The sequence below is a fragment of the Labrus bergylta genome, chromosome 15 (genome assembly GCF_963930695.1).
Source record: "Labrus bergylta chromosome 15, fLabBer1.1, whole genome shotgun sequence".
NCBI classification, from domain to species: Eukaryota; Metazoa; Chordata; class Actinopteri; order Labriformes; family Labridae; genus Labrus; species Labrus bergylta.
In genome coordinates this window covers 16,528,546-16,553,026 of record NC_089209.1, presented here as the reverse complement: position 1 = coordinate 16,553,026, position 24,481 = coordinate 16,528,546, and the positions used below count along the sequence as shown (strand labels likewise).

The following is a 24,481-nucleotide window of genomic DNA, read 5'->3' as shown; positions in this document are numbered from 1 at the left end:
CAAAAGTGCATACATTAGCATTTTTTTTACCTTACTTGGAAAAAAAAGACCAGCTTATTTTTCCAGCAGAGGGCTTTACACTTAGTGTGGATTTGACCTTTAATCCTGACTGTCAGCTTAATGAAGTTTGATGACATCAGTTCTCTTTGTTTTTTTAAGTAAGATCAATACATCCACTACTCAAAGTCTGTAGGTAAAGATAATCTAACAAAAAGACTGACAGAGACTAGACAGAAGAGGGATGTAGAAAAGACCAAAGAGAACCCCTTTCTCCAATCCAATCAGTGAGGAGGCAGCTGAAAAAAAGGTGTGTGTGTGTGTGTGTGAGTGTGTGTGTGTGTTTTATGATCCAGTGAGCACAACGGTCTAAGGTTCAATGATCAAACCATAACTCAATGCTTAAATGCTCACATACGTACAGAGAGGTACACCGCGTCAGATTTTCCACATGTTCATGTTTTGAGGAGTAACACAACTTCACTACACTCCATATTGCACTCACAAATACAACTAAATACACACAGGCTGGGCGAGAATTTCTAATCTTCTTAGCAATCACAAGGTTCGACTGTTGCAACAGAACAAAGTTCACATAGTCAATGAAAACAGAGGCGGCTTCTACCAATGAGAGAGAGTGACAGGGAGGTAAAAGACAACAACAGATAAAACACAAAGACAGACAGAAAAGACGGGAACAGTAGGAGAAGTCACTACTGTTAGATGAGGTTTTACCCATGGACTGAATCCATCATCTCTTTTTTTTTTTCTCCATGCGGAAATATTGTCTGGATTAACTCAACCGGTTCTGATGGGACACAACTTTCAAAATTCAGGTAAAAAAAGTGATGTGACAGCCATTGACTCCCACTCACGACGCTGTCAACTGAAGCAAACATCACATCAGGAGGGACTGAGTCTGGATGGATCAGGTGGCATATTTGGCAGCACTCTGTGAGTCATTTTCAGCTGCAAAGTGCAAACATTCAAACCCTCCCTTTTTTTTGGAACAAGCCATATGTAAGTAGCTTTTGAAATACAGTCATATTTTATTTTGTATATAGCTTTAACTTGTGGTCGCTGGCTTTAAGAATATCAGCAGTGGCATGTGGACAAGCGCATGAACAACACAGCCTGCAGCCATTCAGACATTAAGGGTGTTAAGGAAAATAGACGGACAACTTTCTATTTGCATAAAGTACAACGAGCACTACTTGAGTCAACAAAAACTGCCGTGCTGATTAAATCAGGGCTGTTTCACTCATGTGAAAATAATAAAATGATAAAGAGATTTACTTTAAATCAATGTCAATGCAAATTAGACTAAGGTTGCCTAATGCAAACATATACTTTAATATAGGTTTCATTACCACTGAAAGCAGTATTCTAGTGATTCTTTGCCAGTTCCAGGGTGGATTGATTGAGGGAAAATGTAAAACTACTAGACCTCCATTATGTCCCTCATCTCACTGTGATGGTAAAGATTAATGCTGGCCTGTTTTCAAAGTTAAAAAAAAAAGGCTATTAGGGGTGCTGGTGGCGCAGTGGTTAGTTTGCACGCCCCATGTACGGAGGCTATAGTCCTCCAAGCGGGCAGCCAAGGTTCAAATCCGACTTGTGGCTCTTTTCCCGCATGTCATTCCCTGCTCTCGCTCTCTCCCTGATTTCTGACTCTCTCCACTGTCCTTTCTCTCCAATAAAGGCACAAACCCTTCATTCATTGGTTCAATGCTTTAAGGTCTCTGTTTTTATTAAAAGCACAACCTAAAGTGCCTTTGTTTGTGATATACCTGGACTAAGCACTTCCATATTAAGGTTTTTAAGTGTATTGTCTTTGTTTTAACTGAACATGTATATTTCTGTTTGAGTACATTTAGAACGAAAAAAAACAGGTTCATCTTTGTTCGTGTGTGCACAAACCTGAGCAACACAGCAAACTCTGACTGGTGGTACAGATTAATTTAAAGCATTTACTTCCACTCTGCTGGCCTTTTTCTTTAGCTTTACTTTGAAATGTTATCGTTTGTGTGCTATTAAAACAACAATCAGGCCTAAAAGACTTTCTAGCCTACTTTTAATCTCGGTGCCTCCACAACATTGGTCATCACTAAATTAATGCCAATTTAAAATTAAATATAATCATGTCAACCCTGACTTCTTCCGTTCTCTGTTTGCTTCCTCCCATGCAGGAGCAGCATGGAGGTCCTGAGTGGACTCTGGGCCGATCTGGCTCTGCTCCTTCGACAGATCATTGCACAGACAGACACAGAGACAGACAGCTTTCTTCCTCTCTGGCTGATTGGCCTGCTGCTGTTCCTGTCTGTTTGTTTCCTGCTGCTGCAGCTGATTGTCTATCTCAGCTGGAAACTAAGACAGGGTAGGCACGTTATAAACTTTTCATGTGTAGTCCTCTCCAGACCTCTTCCTATGTTATATTTACTGAGCTGATGTGTAGCTGAAAGGATACTGTAGGGAGATGCTATAAATACATACACTCACCACAGCATTGTAAAAGCGTACTGTAGAAGAGGGATTCCACTGCCTGTCACAATCAAAGCTGTCACTTCCCACTATATTTATATTATATAGAGGGACTATTATTATTCATAAAAACCTCCACAGCACTACTGTATCTGTACATAAACACATTCAACCAAACTTGCAGAAGTCTAATTTTCACTTTGTCTTTGAACAATACCCGGCAGCTCAAGTGGCAACCAGGTAGAAAAAACATCCTCAGGCCCTGAAGCTTGACTGTACTCTGAATAATGGAAGACATCCAAAATAAGCTGCGAGAAAAAAAACAACTGAAGAGTTGACAAAGTGTCGTTTTCAGAATGAAACCAACCTGTGAAGATAACTATCACTCTGATTATTATGCCTATTCTGGGTTGTGTTTAATGTTATTCTATGTTTGTGATGGAGAGGGTAACTGCAGACTGTTAGTCTCCTCAAAGCATGAAAAACTTGAAAACATGGCTTTTCCGTCCTCTGTTGTTTGTGCTCGGATAACGAGTGTTGTTCTAGTAGGTTACCCCGACCCCTTAGAGCCCCTTGGCTGTGACATAAACTACTGACACACAAACTCACATCCAGCACAGATCAAGGGTTCACCTTCAACATCTGCTCCCACTGGATATATTATAAAGCAAGATTGGTTTCACACAGACTCTCCTTAGATTGGCTTTAGATAATATAGTCTTACTATATAATGCTACTGTGAAGATATAGTAGGAAAAGACAAAACAATAACAACAACAAAGTTATTGGCCGTCTTCAAACTATTTAAACCCGTCATTGAACCGCACTATCACGTTTCTTAATTACTATGAAACTGGTTATCAAATAAATCACTGGAACGCAAAAACGTAGAAGAATGAGTAGAAATTAACTTTTTTTTTGTTTCAATGTTACTATTCTTTTGAATCTGTTTTAAATGTTACATCCTCTATAAATAATGAAATCAGAGGATTTGATACTGCAGGAAATCAGGAAAGTGGTTGTGACTGTTTCTGTGTTTTTTGTGGGTGTGCTGGAAGCATCATCTGATGTCTACTTTGAGGACTCTTGTAATCAATCAGGCTTTTTCTTACACCTGTAGTCTACAGTTTGTCACTGGCACTCAAATGGCTGGAAAGCACCCTCTACTTTAGAGTTATGTGTTTTAGTACCTTGGTGAGAAGTACTTCTCTCCACATCTGTGATTTAGTCACGAAAAGACAAAAGCTAATGATGCATTTTAGCAGGGTAATTGAAGTGTTTGGGAGCACAAGGCAGCACTTTGAATGTAAACTGACTCAGTCCTGTGGTGCTCCTCATTGCTGTCTTTCCTTGTTGATTTAGAGAAGAAACATCAAGCAGGCCAACTCCACAGCTAGTAAAAACATTACAGCTGTTATTTAGCATTTATTTCAGTAACAGAAAGTGGGAAAACATCAAACTATTACCTTACTAAACTGATTAACAAACAATGTTAGCTAAGTAAATGTCTCTTATAGCAATGCATATATATTTAAGTTGATAGTTAGCTTGCTCCGGCTTCTTTCTTTTTTTTTTTTTTTTATCTGTCAACTGTGGACCATTCATATTTGGACTTATTTACCTTTCTTATATTTTCGTTACAACTACTGACATTATCTACCTGCTGTCAGCCCTGTAACGCGGCTCTCACTGCGCATGCGTGTGTTCTTCGTTGTTGTAATTGTTACCAGAATGTTAAGGCTAGGGCTTTTTCGCGGCTAATTGGTTGCAATAAAAAAAAAAAAGTGTTTATTTCAATGTATCAAATTTACAATAGCTGATGAGACTGAAAAAAACAACAACTTTTGGGCATCTCTAGTATTGATTTTCTTTCTTCTACTTATTGTGTCTTTCATGCACAGTTGAGGCTGATTTGTCGGGGTTACCACAAGACAGAAGCGCCATCTACAGGCACCATGAGAGAAGTGCACACCTGAGGAGGAGGAGGAGTGTTGGATAGCAGTGACACACCTGACAGAACTCACCGGCCGAATGAATCGATCTCTACGGGTTTAAGGACTTTACAGGCACATCTCTCTGACACAATGAAAGTGCCTTAACAAGATGAATGTTAATACAGCCTGTAAATAACAACACTATAATAGGAGATGTGAACTTATTTGAATACTGGTAGTATTGAAGTTAAAGGCATCTTGTAGTGTTTATATGTATTTATTTCTAACTTACTGTATAAATGTAAAACAAACTTATCAGACAATTGTATAAGCATGTTTTTTTTAAGTCACTGTACCAACTTGTAACAATTATATGTATATACTGTTAAATTCCCCATCATAGTTAAATGTGCTTCAGTATATCAATAAATAAACAAATAGATTTATGAAGACAACAGATTTCAGAGTATAACAATCCTTTATTTAAACAGTGTTACACAGGGGAGGAGTGGCTGCGTGTGGGGGAGACACAAGACAAACAAGCTGCTAGATAGAAAAAAACCTACAGTGATCATTGATTGGCTAAGAGTGAAACCGTGAGGCAGCTGTGGTGCGGTTTTCCAAAATGTCTTTCTTTACAAAGTTTTGAGTAGCTAAAATACAAAATTGTGCTGGTATTAACTGACCTTTCTCTTTTTCATGTGACCGAACTGTATAACAAAGCCTGAGATGTGTGAAGAGTGTAGTCCAATCATTGTTTGCCTTTTAAAAGCTTCATTAGCCTCAAATACAGAGAGAGGTTATTTTCTTAATAATATCTACTATGATGGCAGTATGTTACTTTTTCTGTGTGACATTTCCCTCCATGATGTCTCTATGTTCAGAACCCAAACAGTTTGAAAATCAGCTTGCATTATATCATCATAGGCTGCTTTGTGTGGCATGGCGACCACAGAAAATGTCAAACTGTGTCTGTGTTTTTTTTGTATTTTATTAAAAGTCATTGATTGTAAAACAATTTTTTCTGAGATTATTTTCAGTCTGCATTTTGGAAAACCTCAACCTCGCTGTCCCAAAGCTCCTGTGATGAGTGAAAACAAAGCCCAGACCCCTGAAAGGAGGCCAAACATGGGGCTAGAAGTAAAAAAAAAAAAAAAAAAAAATCAGTTGTGGAAATGATTTGTAGTGGTGTTCCTGTCAAAACCACGGTGACAATATTAAAAAATATCCAAGAGAGTGCACAACAAATCCCATCTTTTGACTACTAAACCAGCTTCACAGAGAAAAGACAAAATGAGAACATCTACAAACATAGCTACAGATTTTAATCGTAGAGGAGCAAAAGCGTCCAAAGCTGCCTAAAGATTCTTAAATGTTTATTTCTGCTGCTTCATTTCTTTGCAAGAGGGTCAGAGATTAAAGCGTGCCATCAACTGGAATGTTATTTGACTGCATAGTAGAGGACCAGACCAGTGTTTCACAATAAAAGCCAAGGCTGTCATTACCAATTTAATACCAATCTGTGGAATTTCTTTTCTGACAATCAGTTTAATTCCATTCATCCATTTTTGTTTTGAGTCGACTCAGTGCTTCAGACCAAGCACCTTCTTGTAACCTATTTAATGCCACCAATACTAACACAGCTGCATTTAGTGGAAATGTTCGGCTGCACATTTGAGTAAAAAGACAGAAAATGAATAAAACATGAAAAGAATCCATTTAGGGGTCTCAAGAGCACTTCAAACCCTCGGATACATTTCCCTTTGATGCTGCATTTTACAGTTCTGCTGTAACTGTTTCCATGTGTGTCTGTAGTGTACTGAACACCACAGATCTGTTTGTGTGTGGTTTAAAAATGTGATATACAACTGACTGTCATTTTGAAATAATGGACATGATATCCCTTTCATGCTTGTGAATATTTGGTTGTGGTGAAACAGTTACAGCACAGCCAGTTACGACACACTCTACACACTCTCAAACCAATCACCACAGTAACCTTCTATCTAGACTCACTCAAGATACTCTTGCAAGATAGAAATGTGAACACATGCTGAATTTAATCCCATGTTTTTTTTTTCTAGCTTTATTGGTATATTCTAATCATGTATGAAAAGAAGCTGAGAGTGAAACTAAGTGCTGAACTAAGATGACAAACGGGCTCTAATGCAGAGTTATTCAAATCTGAACTGGTTTCAAGTTGCCCTTATTTTGGTACCTGTGCTTATTTCACACACAAAACTCTTTCTGTATCGTTTGAAATGGCAGATTGTGGATTAAGCACCAACCTTAATATATTATAAACTGCTTTATTTACTCACTGCAGGATGCAAAGTAACATGAGTGGAACATGCATCACCATACAAATGTCTTCTTTCACTTCCAGTTTGGAAGTTTCTTTTACTGCACAACGCCACCTCTATCTCCCAATTAAGCTTCAGTTTCCTGGTCCTAATCCCCAAACTAAAGTCTGCTCCCTTGCTCCCCTGTGGCCCGATGGGAATGGCTAATGTGGTACAGTGGGCGGGCCCAGAGAGAGCGTTTCGCTAATAAAAAAAAGCTGCATAACTGCTCCCATCTAAAAACCTTCATTTGTACTTCACAGAAAGTAGTATACACCAGCTGTAAGTCAGTTCATCTTCAGTTCAGATTCATGCCTATTAAAATACAGTCAAACTTATCAAATAGAAAAAAATCCCAGCTGCATGGTTTGGCTTCTCCAGCTTAATTTAAGTCACACCCACCAACCCAAATAAAAATCCTCTAACTCCCACCCACTGTAAAAACGCTGAAATGTCTTTTTCTTAAAGTCGCGTAAAAATTGTTTTGAACTGAACATGAACTCACTAAGTGGCGAGTTAACACACGAGGAATGTGGATGAATAAAAACTAGACATACAAAGAAAATAAAAGTAAAGAATTTTAAAAAATCATTAACTTGGTTGGTTGCTTTTTTTTATACCTGTGATATTTTAAGTTACAGCTCCTGATTTTCTTCATTTTTAAACAATCAAATGTGAGGATTACAAATGGTTGACTGTGAATGTGTTTTAATGAGTAAGATATTTGAACTACACTTGTTACTGTAAATAATGAAATTACTCAGTTATTTTATAAAACTTCCCATTTGCACAATAATGTAATGAAGAGGGAGCTGTAATTTAATAAAACCCTTTTTTTTTTTCAGGAATGCACCAATATCCCCTTTCCACTGATTAAACAGACTCCAAGTATAAAACGTTTTGACACTTTTTAAAGCATTTTTCTGTTTGTTACTGAAAGTCACTGGTACTGGTGTGAAAACCTCCGTAATGATAACGAATGATAAACAATGAGCCGTGTATCACATCAGGATTGGTTACCAGTGCATCCCTACAGCTTATAATTCTTGCATTATATGACTGACACTATCATCGCTCTGTTTGTAAAACAAACCGTTAAAGAGAAGAAAAAAAAACACTATTAAAAAAACAAAAACAATAAAAACACGCTGCAAATGTTAAACTAACAAAGTGGTTCTATCTTGTTTCCCTCAGAAAGAGTGAGGGTATTCTTTTTCTTTTTTCTTGGTTTTTTGGAGTGAGAGGGGTTTTAGATGCACCAAAGACGTGTTAGAAAGAGCGACTGGGAGAACGGCAACTTCCCTCCGTTTGTTTTACGACTCCCCGTGTTTGTCAGCTCTTCTTGTTTTTCCTTCTTCTCTTCGGTCGGTCAACATTGGTTGTCATAGGGTGATGGAGGTCGTTTGACATCAACAGAGAAAACAGTCACGATGGGCCCTTCAGCTCTGGAAAAAAATACAGACGGGGGCAATCAGCCGGGGAGGTGCGATGATGGTGATTGGCACTCAACAGAAAATAACACCTGCTACTCGCACACACGCACGCACACAGACACTCTTCAAACAGTCACTGCCTACCTTCCTAAATTTGATTCTTGTTTCATTTTCTCCTCTGTGATGTGTGTTTAGCAGCAGCAGGAGTTTAATCTCATGATTTTTCTATCGGTAATTAAACCACTTTATGCCCCCTTAAAGTTTTTAAATACCTGCAAGATTACTTTCCACATGAATAATAATAATAATAATGAGTTACTATTATTATTATTACCTGCGTTCTGTCAATCCTCTTCCTCAGCCAGTTCAGTTTCTTTATGAACCACCACTCTGGTGACAGACATGTCAGGATGTTGCTCTTTGGCCTCCTTAATGGCCTGGGCCAGTGCCTACAGTACCGAGGGGCGACCACACAGTGGCAGCACCGAGCACGGCAGGCAGTGGGGAGGGGGAAATGGAGGGAGGAGGAGGAGGAGGGGGGAGTTAAATGAAAAAATTAAATAAGAAGCAAAAAGACAAACAAGAATGCTGGATTTACAGTGAATGTGTACTTCTTAGGGTTAACTGAATGTTGAACAGGGTTAACAAGATGAAGTAAAATCACTACAGACCAGCACATCAAGAGGAAAGAGATTTCTTGAAAATAAATCTCTTTACCAACTTAATGTGGAGAAAAATGTAAATCCAGCAGATCAAACCAAACAAGCAACTTAAACAAACCAGTGGATGAGGCATCGTGCATAAAAGTTCAGATCTGAAACAAATGTTTTTCTTTGTAACATATTAGAGATTTCCTAAAGGTGTCCCAAGTTTGAAAAGAAATCCTCTACTTTAACTTTTTGTAGAGTTGGTGGCATCAATCTAAGCCATCACAAAGTATGAGCAGAGAGAGTCCAAATCATTATGAATCATCCATCACTTTGAAATAATGAAATAATGTCTTTAAATCGATTCCATCAGGTCCTGAAACAAACTTAAAAACTGCGGTCTGTTTGCAGAAGGACCAATCAGACACTTTTAATTATTTGATGAACAGTAAAGGAACAGTATGCCATTTTATAGCTACTCTCAACTACAGGATAATGCAAAACTGAAAGGACCTTCTCATCCAGATGTTAAGATCCTTCAATTTAAAACTGAAAGTCTTAACTTTTTATCCAAAACGTTGGTAGCAACAAGACAAGGTCAAAGGAAAAACAAACTGCAATAAAACGAGCAATAAAAATCAGACACAGCATGGCAAACACAAAAAGGCTTAGACACCATTTCCTGGATGTATGGATCGGATGGTGGGGCAAATGACACGTGGGCATCTTCTAGAAAGTGGTCAATAGATCAAGGTGTGCATTCAGACTGTGAGCAACATGGTAGACATGACACCAGACGTCCAACTTTAAATTCCAGCCACAGTACGGTAAAATCTAATGATCTAGGAATGTATATGTAACTATAAGCTTTATTGTTCCCCTTATTATTTCAGGGTTTTTTTTATGTAAAACTTTATGGAAATTTTGACTTTAAAGTTCCACACACAAAAAAAAATAATCCTTTTACAGATTGTTGAAACACCAGATAAGACGCAGGTAAAAGCTGTGTGAGCGCAATTTGACTGACCTGGTCGTGGTCGATGTCACAGTCACCAGTAATGACGATGCGTTTCTCAATCCTCGTCTCTGATAGGCCACCCTTTAAGGTCTGCGACAAATTGAACCAAAAAAACAAAAAACCTTTGTTAATTTATAATGGGATAATTATGAACCAATAAAGACCCGACAGTCATGACAGTCCAAATGTCAAAGATGATTAGGCCGTGGTGATAATTCAATGTTAGTTACGACAGAAAAACAAAGTAGCAGTTTCCATCGTAATGTACGAGAGGATCATTCCTGTGAGTGAGTGTGTTTGTTTGTGTGTGTCTGTTACCTTGGTAATGTGTGTGGTTGTAGTTGTGCACAGAGATTCAGAGGTGATTGTCTGAGCAGTCATCAACACTCCAGGCTCGCCATCACCGTTACCATCAAGCTGAACACAGAGAAGACAAAAGCAGATCATTAGCTGTGCGTTTAGGAGACAATATCCCTGTTGGATCTTTGATGTTTTTGAAAGACTAACAACATGAATTCCCTGGAGGGAGAAGGCATGAACCATGGCAAGTTTAAATGTTTCACACTAATATGGAGAAGAGAGGTTCAAACATGGATGGAAGAAAAATAAAAACCCGGTGTTTCCCAAGTGTGCACCTGTGCAGCCTCGTATGTGATGGTCTTGGTTTCCGTATGTACGATGGGCACTTCTTTTGTAGCTATCTCAGTTTTCTGGGCTGCAAACGTGTCTGATATAGTCACCATTTCTGTCTTTACCACGGGCGGCTAGAAGGGGGAGGAGAGAGAAGTGAGGGGGGAGGAGAAAGGGTTAATAAGTTTAAACTGGGAAAGTTAGTGAAACCATTTGTTTTGATCTACACAACTAACTTTGGAGATTTGCTTCGAAGTCAATCAATTTGTAAAAACGTGTTTTTGTTGTTTTCGGGATAAAATGTGAATGCATGCAGATTCAATCTATGTGTAGAATTAAAAGGGATGTTAATAATTTGTTCAAAACACAGTGGATGTATCAACACAACTTATGTGCGAGCGGATGCAGCAAAATCCATGCAAAGAACGAAGAGCTTCCAAAGTCATGTGTGTCAAACGCAGAATGTGCCAACGTGCAACTCCAGCAATGTACAAGCAACAGCTACAACGGCAACACAACAACAACATCTTTGGCGCCGACGTGCAACTCAAAGTACGACACCCACAAACATGCATAAAAAAAAAAAAGAGGAGGCCCATACAAAAAAAAACATGCAACACTCAAAATATTTGGCAAACAGCACTGGATATGTAAACAGCATGCAAAGATGACATTCAGATGAGCAGATGGCACTTCCAAAGTGATTGGCAATGATGATTTCCACAATGCAGTTTCTATGGTGACCGTGATGGGCCAATTCAACATTTAACAGAAAGAGAAGCATCAGTGCCAAACACGTGGAGGACACACAGACATGCAAACACAAACAACGTGGGTGGAATGCGGCATGCGGAGCGAATTAAGCAAAAATACACCTAAAAGCATTGTGTACTTCTCAATTAGGCCCCATCTACCGAACAACACTAAAACAATGAGAAGGTGTAAGCATCACAAAACACTATGTGGGGCGGAATGATGGTATGAAGGGTATGAACGTGATGAAAATATGATGTCAAAATTGAAATGAATCACGTAGGGGAAGGATACTTGACACCAACACCAACCACTGATGAGAGATTTTTTTTTTTTTTTTAAATCTACTTTACTCTTTAACATTTCTTTAACTTGAGTGTGAGGGTGTAAATGGGGCTTAAATATTCACACAAGCACAAAAGGAAGGAAACGGCCACTGTGGTAAGCAGGAAGGAAGATGTGGGTGTCTACAGTCGGTAGGAGGGAATCGAAGCCTGGGGGAAACTCCTCTGTCGGCCCGGTGAAGACTTTACCTCAGAGCAACAAATAACCTGCGGCCGCACTTCTGCTTCAACCAGTGAGGCTTCTCCGTTCACTTTGGGCTGTTCTTCTTCTTCTGCCGCCACAGGAGCAACCATCTCGCTAACGGTTTCCTCGTGCAAGTCGAGACCGTTGGGAGCTTCTTTGGGTGTCATCATTGGGTCGTCAGTGCTCGTCTCAGTCTCCTTCTCGCTTTCCTTCTCCTCCTTTGCGCTCGTCTTTTCCTCCGCATCACCCCTCCCGGAATCCTCTACCTCTTGACAGATCGCTTCTTCAGGTTTGATGACTTCAGCTGGCAGAGAAGGAGCGTCTGGAGCTGATGTGTCCTCCTCTTTCTCCTCCTGGTCTTCCTCCTCCTCCTCCTCCTTCTCCTCCGGTATTTGTGTATGAGAGATGGATACAGACACGTTGGGATGGTACTCTGCTTCTTCTTCACTCTCGCTGTCTGATGAAATGCTCTCCTGCTTCACCGCTTGCGCTCCCTCAGCTACCAGCGCCTCCTCTTCGGCTTTAGCTTCCTGCTCATTCATTTCAGGGGAGCTGATCGTAACCGTAACAAGTCCTGGTTTGGGAGCTTTGGAAACCTCTTGGACGACAACCGTTTCTTCGATTTCAACTTCAGTTGTCTATATACACGCACAGACACACGCACGCATGTACACGGAGTGCACAGTCACACACAATGAGGTGCACACACATACACAACAAACGCATGGGGGACAAAAAAAAAAAACATCACATGATCATTGAACATAAAACAAAATCAAAGCGTCTTAAATCAAAAAATGTCACAGGAGAAAAATCAGGACTGAAAAGAAGATGAAGATGTTCAACTGTGGACACAGATGTGAAAGTGAGCAGAACAACAAGGGATATAGACAAAGGAAGAGTGTAAAAAATTGTGATTTGAGGAGGCAATATCAAGCTGGAGGAAAGAAGGGAATGAAGGATGAAAAGCATCATGAATGTAAGTCTGGATTGTTTTAATAGAAGGGTGTTAGGACCACCTTTGCAGGTTCTTTGGTATCAGAGATCCTGTTATCAGCAGCGTCGGCCTCCGATTGGGGCACACTCGCCTGTGTGACAGAGAGGTTACCATGACAATCATCAATCACACTCCATTAGTGAAACGATCATTGTTAGCAATATTGTCATACTTTTTAAACACAACAGAAGGGAAAATGGTTGGATTCGTCTCGTTCCTTTCTGTTTTCTGATTCTTCTCATGCACAATCATGTTCCTTTTTAACACAGTATCAAGGACAAGGGATGAAAGAGTTGACAGAAGAAGAGAAGACAAAGAAACATCCACAGAAGATGGATTACACAGAATATCGCCGTGGAAAGAGAAGCATGTCTTTGTTTGAAAAGGCGCAAAAAGAAACATGGTATTGAAAGAGCAGTTTCTCTATCTAGGTCTGTATATTTCTTAATCCAGTCACCTCCTCTTTAGTAGACTGATCAGATTTAACTTTTGAAATATATAGAAAGGACTGAAATCACCTGCTCACCCTTCTGTTGAAATGTGTCAATCAAGTTACAATCAGGTCTTTTCTTATGCAGGTTACAGACTCTACGATTGTGTGCTGTTTCAGACAAAAGATTTATAAATATCTGCGGTCATGACTACTTAACGACGGTCCTCCATCGCACTGTGGGAGAGGATCAACGATGACCCATCTTGCCTCGCAGCCTATGAATCACAGGTCCCTCATGCATGTCGTACCCAACATTATGAAATGTGTCGCGTAGTGTGGCTTGCAATAAACGTGTAAGATTGCAAAAATGGCACGATCTGTAGGATACATTAGAAATGAAAAGACACACCGTGTTCTATATTTGTTTTTCTTTTTTCTTTTTGTTTTTTGTTTAATAGTTATACTGTAAAAAGAGGGATCGCTCTCAAAGTTATTTAACCAGTGATGACTGTGATTCTAAATTTTTAAAAAGAGGACGAATTAAAAAGCTGTTTCTTTGAGATGATGACCACAGAAACCATGACAACCCAAAAGGCTTCCAAATATGGACTAGAAAGCTCAGAGAAAAAGTTTTTTAAAGAATACTGCTCCAATACTTGCTGCTTTTTTTTCCAGTTATTTAACTTTGAAGAGCCTAAAGAGCTGTTTTTTCTTTTAATTTGCATTCAATTTACCCACAAAGTCAGCATATCAAACCAACAGATGACGGCATTCACAGTTGTTTTTTTAGATTAGATTCACCATGCACCATCATTCAGGATGAATGGTCCCTGTGGCAACATAAGGATTACAACCATTCATCCAGCACCCACAGCAGGCATTATGGAGAGCTTGTATGTCTTTGGTGGAGGTTTTGAAAAAGTTTGACAAGCATATATTTATTTGTCTAAGACATTAAAGGAAGTCAGTTTACTTTTTTACAGAAGCAAAACTTGCCCCAGTATTCTGTAAGCCCATTAATCACTGCAGGAATAGTGTATGGACTGAATTGAAAGTAAACAGACTCCTTAATGTTTGGCAGCAGCACCTCAGAGCCAAAGAGAGAGGCAGTTGTGGGAATAAGGAGCCCGTGCTCTGAAGCAGTTTTGCAGACGGCAGTGGAAGTAGTAGGAGTAGATGAGAATGTGGTAATAACAGCATCTAGTGTTGGTTCAGGAATGCTGCAGGCAGACAGAGCCTCTGAACAAAAGCCGGTGCCAGAGCGTCTACTGAAAAGTGCAGAAGCTATCTCTTCTTCAAGGCTCTGCAGCAACACACACACACACACACACACACACACACACCAACACACAATGCAGAGAAGTAGAGAAACAAATGGAAGCATTTAAGCACAGAAAAAGAGTGTAGAAATCCCCTTCTGCAAAAAAAAAAAAAAAAAAACATGTAGCAAAACTAGCAAAATATTGCATTACAGTCACAAAATGACCCTTTATCTGCAGGGAATATGACATGAGTCCAGCTGGAAATGGAAAAAGCTGAAATGAAAGACCCCCTTTTGTCCTTCAAATGATGAGTGAGCTGTAAACAACAGGTCTTGGAATCCCAACCATCGTAACCAGAAATAAAAAAGGAAACACCCTCTTTAAAGTGAGAGCGGAGAGGACTAAGCTGCACACATGTACATCCACATTTGCATCAAAAGTGTGAGAAAACAGTTCTGAAGCGTTGCTACAATCTGCAAACAGGTCACTGCACTCATACAATGTTTGGACCAGGAACGCTCTTGAAATCAAAGCTTTCTCTCTCATGCTGCTGCTACAGAAATATCCATCAGACGTACCACTTGTTGCTGTTGAATACGTATCGTTGTAGCGGGGGAGGAGGTGAGACGTTTCTCCCACTGGTTGGGCTGAGGAGGAGAGGGAGGTGGCGCCTCCATAAAGGAGCGTTTGAGCTGGCTAATGCTAGCTTGGTGTTTCAGGACCTCGTCTTGGGTCTTATCATGGTCCTAAGGGGGGGGGGGGGAGGGAAGACAGGGTGGGTAAGGTAAAGGTGGAGAGTAAATGTGATAAGTATGGATAAAATGAGGGATCATGGGAGGCAGCAATAAAAAGAGGTCGGGTTGGATGTGGGGGAGTGGTCGGAAGGGGGGAAAAGGGGGGGGGGGAGAGATGAATGAGAGGAAAGTAAAAGAAAATAAATAATTGAAATTTGGGGAAAAATGAGAATGCAGAGGAAGGATGACAGGATGAAGGCAGAAAAGAAAAAAAATGTGGGAAGAAAAATGAGGAAGCAATGGAAGGCAGTAGAGGGAAAGAGAGGAGAGGAAAAGGGGAGAGGGGAGGAGAGAGGAGAGAGGAGAGAGGAGGTGGGAAAATATTTGGTTCAACAGGGCACAGGAACATTAGTCTGTCAATCAGAAGGAAGACAAGATGGATGGCCATGTCTCACTCGAGCCTCACTTCAAGATCCTGAATCTTAAATGTATGATCTGGTGAAGTTGGTGGTATTTTTGTTTGTTTATAAGCAGGCTGCAGTGAAATAGGGCCTTTCCATCTTGTTGAGGAGTTTTCTCCATGAATCAGGCCAGGAACAGCAATGCAGACCACACAACATGGAGCTGATAGTGGTGACCTTTCTATTTCCCTTCCATCCGTCTTCTTCCCTTACACTCAGAAATAGCAATACATCACTATCAGTCCCACGCTGCATCAAAAGAAGTTGTTGTTGTTGTTGTTGTTTTAGTATGTTATCAAAACACGCATCACTCAAGGTCATCAGCCAACCACAAGGAAACAGGAAGAGAGCTTCTCTTGTGGGTTAGGGAGGCAGGGTTAGTGTGGTTAGAGGCAACCGCCCAACAATAATCAAACTTTGGGTTCAATCAAGGATTCGGAATACAACATGATAAACAAAAGTCAACAAAACGGCATTCAGCATGCACAGAACATGCATCAAACTCACATTCGCACACCCACCCGACTCACAAAGCAGCCAATGTGATCACTCAGCATGGGAAATTACTAGAAGAGTGTCTTATTATCTGTTATACATGTGTTGCTAATCTTAGTTCACTGTGGAGCACTCGCTCAGAAAAAAACAAATCAGAATTGTTCAGGGAGCACTGATTATATGCAAAACCTTCAGTTAATATCCCGGATCAATCAAACAGTTGCTTAAATTGTTGTTAATAGAATCACTGTTGATGAAATCATTTCTTAGAATAGCAGACTAAAAAAAGACTAAAAAAGATAAGGCCTGTTGTTTTTTTTATTCGTCTGCATTTTTTTTGCTGGATGGTTTGCTTTCAATTTGTTCTTAAATGTAAGAAATAAGGCTTGTAAGAAGAGCGAGACTCAATCAAAAGAGTGACCTTAAACATTTCAGCAGCTTCAGCTCATTTTTTGTTTAAGAGCTGATGGGTTTCTTCAGAAACTGCTTAAAATGATCTTAAGGTTTGTCACACAAGTTAAACTTCTTTTAATGCATGTAGCATCTTAATCCTTTACAAAAAGCTGAAGTCAGTTCTGTTTCATTTATAGAACGGCTTCATTGTGTTTCCCAGCACAAATGTTCAAAACGGCTGCCCTGAGAGTTCAGATAAACAGAAACTGAAAACTTCTGACACGAAATCTTTTTCAGTCACACTGAGGATTCAAGCTGGAAACAACTGGCGACTTGAAATCCAAACATCCACAAACAGAGACACACGCGGGCATGCGAACAGAGCCTGAGAGTGCGAGAGGGCAGCAGTCTTGTACAGTTCAGAGGAAGTTGTAGTTCTGATGGCGTCAGAGTACACAGAAAACATGTAGTTCTTTTGTTTCAGCCATCAGGCGAACGCCAGTACCAACCTCCAACATTAAATTACTGTGCCTCACATAAATATTGTCCCCATGCACTCTCATTGGACTCTGTAAGGCAGACATGAAGGGCAACAAAAAATGAGAAGGAGAAAATTAATTCAAAACAAAAAAAAACAAATACATTTACTTGGTTTTAACTCTGAAAATAAATAAATGAACTAATTGAAATTTACAAAAAAAAAAAACACAAGTAAATGAAAACATGAATACAAAAATATACAGAAGGAAAAAAGTCTTGTGGTGAAGCCAAAATATCCAAAATTGTGAAGAAGATAAGTGAGTAAGCACCAAAACATTATAGTGTTTTCTGGTATTTTCATATTGAACGTAAAGATGCTAGCACTCGAACCCGTGCTAACACATGCAAAACTCAGATTATTTAAAATATCAAAACACCAGCACATGCACACACAAACCAAGAAACCCCAAAGTGCTTTCAGTGAATCCCAACAGTACTGAACGACGGATATGAACCAGTAAAGAAACTGAAACTGTGAAACCACAAACCACAGCAGAGGAAACTGAAAGGGACGGTTTTAGGCAAAAGTGCCCAAATCAGGATCAGTTTTTGAATTCAGGCCCGATCTGAAAACAAAGGGTGTAAATAGTAATCATAACTACTCAATATGAACGTTTTCAATGAAAATGTTTCGGTTTGGACAAATTTGGTCTGTAGAAGCTGTCAAATTCAAACACTGACTCTGAACCAGCATGCCAGGGCAACTTCACCATAAGAGAGAAACCAAAACAACAATCCAACCAAAGCAAATGATTGACAGACCAAACACCATCAAATAACCAATAACAGTTAGTGAACCTGAGAGGGGGCGAGCTCACTGGCTCCAGGTGACTGCTGAAGTGGTAAAGTCGGGGAGAAAGTAAGGACAGGTTAGGTTTACTGCATGTACCCTGTTGCTAAACCATTTAAACATCCAGAATTTGCAAAGCATGCTGGGTAGATGCAGGCCCTACAGACCTTGGTGGGAGTTGCATCTGCATCACCAGGGCTTAAGTCGACCTCCTTGACCTTCAGTGTCGTAGTTGTGGCAACAGCAGTCATGATAAATGTGGAGGTTTGGGGGGGGGGGGGGCACGAAGAAAGAAAAATGTGAAATGGATGATGGGAAAAGTTTGTTTCTTCCCCAGGTGTCAAGGAGACGTACTGCAGGTCATGTGACCTCTGCACTTAAACCCACAGGAGCAGTAACATGAAAGGAGTCTGACAGGAGACAGGAGACAGCTGGTGCTACTGACCGCCCTCATCCTACGTTCAGGAAAGAGCAAGTCTGTGTCAAAGTAAACGACTATCAGATGTGATGTGTTTCCTAAACAGTCTTTTGAGGTACAACGTTCATTTCTTCAAACACTGCTCTACTGCTGAGGAGGCTACATGAAGTGTCCCAAACCAGATTTACAAGGGGAATGCTACAACTACTATAGCTTTCTTAAAAAGGAGTAAAAAAACACTCATGTAGCTTACACTTTTAAAGACTTGTAGTTATTAACTCTGACAATTGTCAGGATATGTCAGTATTCTTTCTGACCTGTCTCTCGATAACTTATCTGTTATCATTCTGTAAATGCACAGCATTAAAGCAAGAGCAACGCTAAATAGCCACTGCAACACTTCATAGTTTGAGGGAAAACACAGCACACAAAGGGCAGGGGGAGATACGGTCTCAGTGTATGTGTAACACTGTTTATGCTCAACATTCATTAGCAGTAACATACAAACCAAAGCGCTTTAAGTGCTGACAGGGCGGGCGGGGTCGCTATCTATCTGTACAGTTTAAACATTGAAGCTAGGACTATTCTGTTACCTCCGTCTTTTCACCACACTAACAAGGCAAAATGCAGCAACTGAGTGCTGGTTTACTGCATTAAATGCAACAAGTGCTTCAGTACCTCGCAAATTACACATTCATAATCATAATGTCCTTTCTTTATGCATGTTTTACATGCAATGGAAAAGCCTTTAAAGCAACATCTAGGCCTACTCATTTTAAAGACTTCAAATCCACAAAACTCACAGGAGCTTTAGACGACCCCTGTGGATAAAGCGGAACAATTTATTTCTTGGCTGATCTTGCCCTTCACATGTCTGGAGGGGTTTTTTCGTCAAAAATCTTAATTTTAACGTAAATGTCTAAATTCAATCTTCAACACGCAATTTAGACATTTATGTTTCAGACGTCTCCGACGCCTACCAAACGTCAGGGGTGACAGTCCTAAGAATCACTGTAATCAATCTTTGCTCTGATGGTCTTGTTTGCTCATCAGTGTCAATTTCAATCGGTTTTATTGCCATCTAAAAAAAAACTTCTCTCAGGAGCCTTCAAGTCAAAACGATGAGTGTGTGCTCTGAAAATCACTACATTTGAGAGTTTTGCCACTCTTTCCTTCCCTTACAGTCCATGTACAGTATTTAAATCTCTTAATATACCTACAGTATCTCTATATAAGCTATATTATGATATTTTCTCTTTTTATTATTATTCATCCTGTATAAACTCTCTGATATACATTTGCCAGATGTAACTCATTCTAATCTTTTTTATTTGTCACAAACATTACAGTGGGGTTGGCAGGGTGCAGGGATGGTAGGAAACAAGGAAATACTAGGTAGTGAAGAGGGGGTGGACTTCGGGTGTGGCCAGCTTGTACAATCAAACACAAAGGCGGACAGAAGGAGGGAGTTTCGGACTGTTGGGTTGTGTGGGTTGTATATTTAGGCAGCAGGATCGCACATCTCCTGCGTCCAGGTCGCACTTGTGGGGTGCCTGCTGCGCGGAGGTGTGTGCGCCGGAGTGAGAGGAGAAGCTAGCTTGTTGAAACCAGAGCTGAACTGATCCTCGCACTGACCGCTTGAAGTTTCAGACACAAACATCGGCAAAAATGCCTTCCGCTGACTGGACACTACATTCTCGAGGTAACACAGGGTCAGGCCGAGGGGCGTGGCTAAAATCAGCGCCAAGATTAATGACTGGCTTGCCGTTAGCATCACAACCAAGAGGAAGGTGACTAACAGGCAGGGTAGGAAGAGTGGGGAGGGGTTTAGGAGGTAGCGATGCATTGATGCGGTTAGGTTGGAGAAGGAGGAGAGAGTGGGGAGAGAGGAGGAAGATGGGAAAGAGAGGAAACAAGTGGACAGAGACGAAAAGGAAGAGACGATTGGAGGACAGGAAAGAGAAGAAATGGAGGGCAAATGTAGTCGTGCTGGGCGCCAACGAACAGCAGGAACAAAACTTTTGCATGTCGCTGGAAGATATTTGGTAATAAATCCCATAAAATTAAATAAAAATAAAAGTTTTGATGCCAAACTGTTCAGAGTTTGACCCAACCTAGATGTCGTCATGTTGCAAATAATGAATTTTGGAGCATTGACGATCATCAGCTTTAATTTCCCTGCTGAATTTGAAATAAGCGTCGACACAGTCCGAGTAAAACAGTTCAGTTTCTTTGTTATTCCTGAAAAAACCTTGGTGGGCAGACACCTGTTTCCAGTCTTCCCAGAAAGGGAGAGAAAAATCAACATGAAGGACACATATTTCCCCACACCCCTCCACCTGTTTGACAACCCAGCTGCGGCTCTGGTTTCAGCAAGGCAGCCCTCCTCTACAACTGTAACCTCTGAACTTGATTGTTGGAAGTTTGGGATTGGGGGGGTTTCGCGATCGGCCTGCAGCTGATCAGAGAGGGAAGAGGGGGTGTTTGAGGGGAGGTTCCAAGGAGTGTGTGAGGTGGTTGTGTCATTGCAGAGGTCATCATCTTCAGAGATGTCTGACAGGCCGTGGTCGAGCTCGGAGATTGAATCGAGGGAAGGAGGGATGGAGGAGAGTGAGGATGATGAGGAGAAGGACAGAGGGAACATGAAGATTGACTGATGGGGGTCAGATAAGCAAGGGAGAAGGAATATCAGACATGTGGGGGAAGAAAGGAGAGAAAGACATGACGACACAGAAGAAAAAAAACAAAAAAAAGGGACATCGAGAGTTTTGTGGGAAAAGTGAGGAAACCCGCACACACACATCCACAAAGTGTAAAAGCAAACAGTGACCCAACAAAGAAAAAAAAAATCCACAAAAACAACGGCGCAATGTTCAGTAGAAAGTATCATTTCATTCGTCATTATGAAATGATGATCGTGGTGACAGCATGCAAGAGTGGAGTGATTAAAGCAATTAACAAAAAGGGAGCCAGTGAAGGAAAAGAGAGAGAGGGAAAGAGACACACCATTAGTCAGTGAACATCACAACAAAAACAGGTTAAAAGTGAACACGGCAGGGTTTGAGCTCAGTGCAGTGAACATCTGTGTGCAGAAAAAGTTTCAACATTGAACAAAGGCTTAAAGCAGAGGTCATTGTCACGGTGCTGGGAAGTGAGCAGGGGAGGGGGGGGGTCAGGGAGAAAGAAGGGAAAGTAAGGTGAGGCAGGAGGAGCAGGAGGCATGCGTAATAGACAGATATACACTAAACGCTGACTTATTAGAGGTTTGAAATTCAAACAATAAATCCAGTCTAGACTCTCGACTCTACTAGTACGACAGCAGAGGAAATGTTTCTTCAGTAACCTACATGCTGCTCTTTTGAATAGCAGTGGCACTCATGTAAAGTGTTAGTTACACTAGAGACGTTTCTATACATTACTGATGTTAACACCCTTTGTTAAAATAACTATTTTAAAGTCACTGCAACCAGGACTGTTGCCATCTTCCTTTGTTAAATAAAGCCACATTTTGTACCATTCATTACTCTTCACAGCAACTTCTCTTTCATAGCCAAACATGCTGCAGACTAAGCTTTGATTGCTTGCTTTCACTTGTATCACTATTTAATAGTTTCATCAGAATAAAGCTACATTTTCCTTTGACTGTCCTGATCTATGCGTAAAGGTACACAGTGCAGACATTCCTGTAAGACAATGTAATACTGGTTATAGCTGTATATTTACCATCCCTGAATAAACGCACGTTGTTAAAGATGTTTTCATGAATAAAATGTTTCACACAATGAATTCAAAATTAAGCTAAGAGACCCTTGTTTACAAACTAAGGTGGGCTAGTGTGATTTTTTCCATCACCCATGTGCACAATGTCTTCCTTTTTGAACCACTAACACATACAGATACAGATTCCCAGCAAATATTACGACAACAACAAAGAAACAAAATACTACTTTGTTCTTTCTGAACTCACACACAAATGTATATGCTTGGATGAAAACACAACAAACACACACACACACACACACACCTTAGAGTCAGAGTGGAGCTCCAGGTGGGGATCACGTCCGTTCTCAGTCGTGTCCCTGCCCGCCTCAGTTATGCTGATAACTGGTGCTACAAAAGGACAAATACACATCATTCAATTAAAGATTATTTATCAGAACAGAAAAAAACAGTATGATACTTTCACTTTCAGACCCTGTAAGTACTTGCTAAAGTCAAGATCAGTGGTTTAGTTTTCCACAGGATAATCAATGTTTTTGTACAGACAGACTTGCAGTTGAATATTCTGTCCACCAGGGGGCAATTTAAGACAGCGGTAAAAATTGCTGCATAAGTTGGGATCCAAATGCGAAATCCAAAAGCTACAAGTAATGATGTTAAAGAGACAATAAAAGATGTATCTGATTTAGAAAAGTCTCATTGTAACATAAACATGAAGGAGATATTAGGTGAAGGCAGTTTTACATGAGTACGGCTCTCATTTCTGAATGATGTGCTGCTCATAGCTGAAAAAAGATCATTAGTTGACTTTTTTTTTTTGTTCCCAGCTATGAATGCTTTGTGTCACTGGTATTGTGTGGCCCTTTTTTTCCCCCCTCTTTCTGATCGACATAATACTTTATTTTCTCTTCTTCTCTTTCTCGCTCTGTCGCTCACTGTGTGACAGGAAACATATGCTGCACCTATTTCCTGTATCTGCTCAGGCACTAGCTTTGTTCATCAAAACACACAGACACAGGGGCATCCATGACCCCTGTTCCATCTGCCCATCATTCCCCCCCCCCCCCCGTTCCTCTCCTTATCTGTCTATCCATTCATGTAATAGTCTTTAGGGGGACAAAAGGAAGGCTGGAGAAATCATCTGTGTGGTGTTTGTGCATTCAGTACCTCCATCCAGACTGCGGCTGATGCGTTTAGATGAGGTGCGTTCAAAGTTGGGCGAAGGTCGGTCTATGAGGGAGCTGGCTACGCGGGTCTGAGCTTGGGTTCGCCCACTGTAACGGAACTTGGAGCCAAGGGTCAAGAAGCGGGCCTTTGTGGGAGGTTCCGGTGAATTTAACCTGGAGAGAGAGAGAATATGGGAAAGACATATTGGGGATTTACTCGGTAAAAAAAATGCAACAGTCACTACTGCATGTGCATGTGCAAGAGAGGTACCTATTCACTCTACAGGATATTAAAGCTTATTCCTTTCTTGTCTTACAGAAACACACAGACAGAAAAACAATCAGTTACAGCACACACTCCTGGGGACTACAAACACAGCCACGATGCCGTGTGTGTGTGTGTGTGTGTGTGTGTGTGTGTGTGTGTGTGTGTGTGTGTGTGTGTGTGTGTGTGTGTGTGTGTGTGTGTGTGTGTGTGTGTGTGTGTGTGTTTATCAGTGTGTATTGCTGCAGGTACCAGACTGGTTAAACAAGCACACAAGATTCTCTCAGCAAGTTCAGCAAAGAGAGCCAGTGTTTTGTTGAGCACATGTCTCTGTAGAACGATGACTTGACACTGAAAATCTGTGAGATCCATGTGCATACACGGTGCATGTTTGATTTGAAGTGTGTGTAAGTGTGTGCATTTCTACCTGAAGAAACTGTGATTCTCCACGCAGACTTTCCACAGCCTTTTGGCAGATCGATGGTTCTGGAGCTTGAATCCCACCGTGCTCTCAAACTGCTCCGTCTATGAAAGGAACATAAACAAAGCATTTATTTCACAGTTTTCCACAGCAGAGGAAGCTAATAGAAATATGTACAGCATGTTATGTGTACTCTTTGATGTATCATAAAGGAATAAATCTCTGAATTTATAACCTGTTTGTACATGTTTTGCACGTGTTCGTTGATTTACCTCTCCTGGTCTGATCTTGATGTAGAAGTTGTTCCTCTTGTATGAAATCTTGAGTATTTTGGGCCAAGCAAAGCGATTTATCCGGAGTCTGTCTTTGTAAACCAGGAGGCCGTTGGCACACACACCTAGCATGATGTCCACACCCTCAGAATCCTGTGAATTCACATGTTAATAAAACACAAATACACCTTTTGGACAAATCTTCATAATGCTTCCTGTTTGTATAAATCGGATCATACTGTACATCAATTGATTTCTAAAGTAGCCTACTAAAGGTCAACAGAAACTCAATTAACACACACACACACACACACACACACACACACACACACAAACTGTAACAACATGGTT

The 24,481-nt window shown here is 40.6% G+C and overlaps 1 protein-coding gene and 1 long non-coding RNA gene across 15 annotated transcripts in view; one reads left to right on the top strand and one right to left on the bottom strand.

Moving 5' to 3' along the window:
* Positions 1 to 471: 471 nt before the first annotated feature.
* LOC136182795 (uncharacterized) lies at positions 472 to 5,575 on the top strand. The gene is made up of 3 exons (XR_010668808.1): positions 472 to 1,017; positions 2,187 to 2,374; positions 4,380 to 5,575. It is a non-coding gene; the product is annotated as an uncharacterized lncRNA (long non-coding RNA).
* Positions 4,872 to 24,481, bottom strand: part of epb41l2 (erythrocyte membrane protein band 4.1 like 2) — a 31,132-nt gene continuing 11,522 nt past the window's right edge. Inside the window, exons 8-23 of one of the 14 annotated variants that reach the window (XM_065964179.1) lie at positions 24,131 to 24,283; positions 23,865 to 23,962; positions 23,174 to 23,346; positions 22,311 to 22,396; positions 18,036 to 18,086; positions 17,877 to 17,912; positions 17,048 to 17,107; positions 15,034 to 15,201; positions 14,281 to 14,496; positions 12,783 to 12,851; positions 11,769 to 12,401; positions 10,488 to 10,616; positions 10,171 to 10,269; positions 9,862 to 9,942; positions 8,522 to 8,636; positions 4,872 to 8,199 (exon numbers count right to left, since the gene is read on the bottom strand). In XM_065964179.1, coding sequence (XP_065820251.1) covers positions 8,532 to 8,636; positions 9,862 to 9,942; positions 10,171 to 10,269; positions 10,488 to 10,616; positions 11,769 to 12,401; positions 12,783 to 12,851; positions 14,281 to 14,496; positions 15,034 to 15,201; positions 17,048 to 17,107; positions 17,877 to 17,912; positions 18,036 to 18,086; positions 22,311 to 22,396; positions 23,174 to 23,346; positions 23,865 to 23,962; positions 24,131 to 24,283 — 2,157 coding nt within the window. In that variant the 3' untranslated portion in view covers positions 4,872 to 8,199; positions 8,522 to 8,531. The other 13 variants (XM_065964180.1, XM_065964183.1, XM_065964191.1 and 10 more) reach the window with 13 other exon arrangements.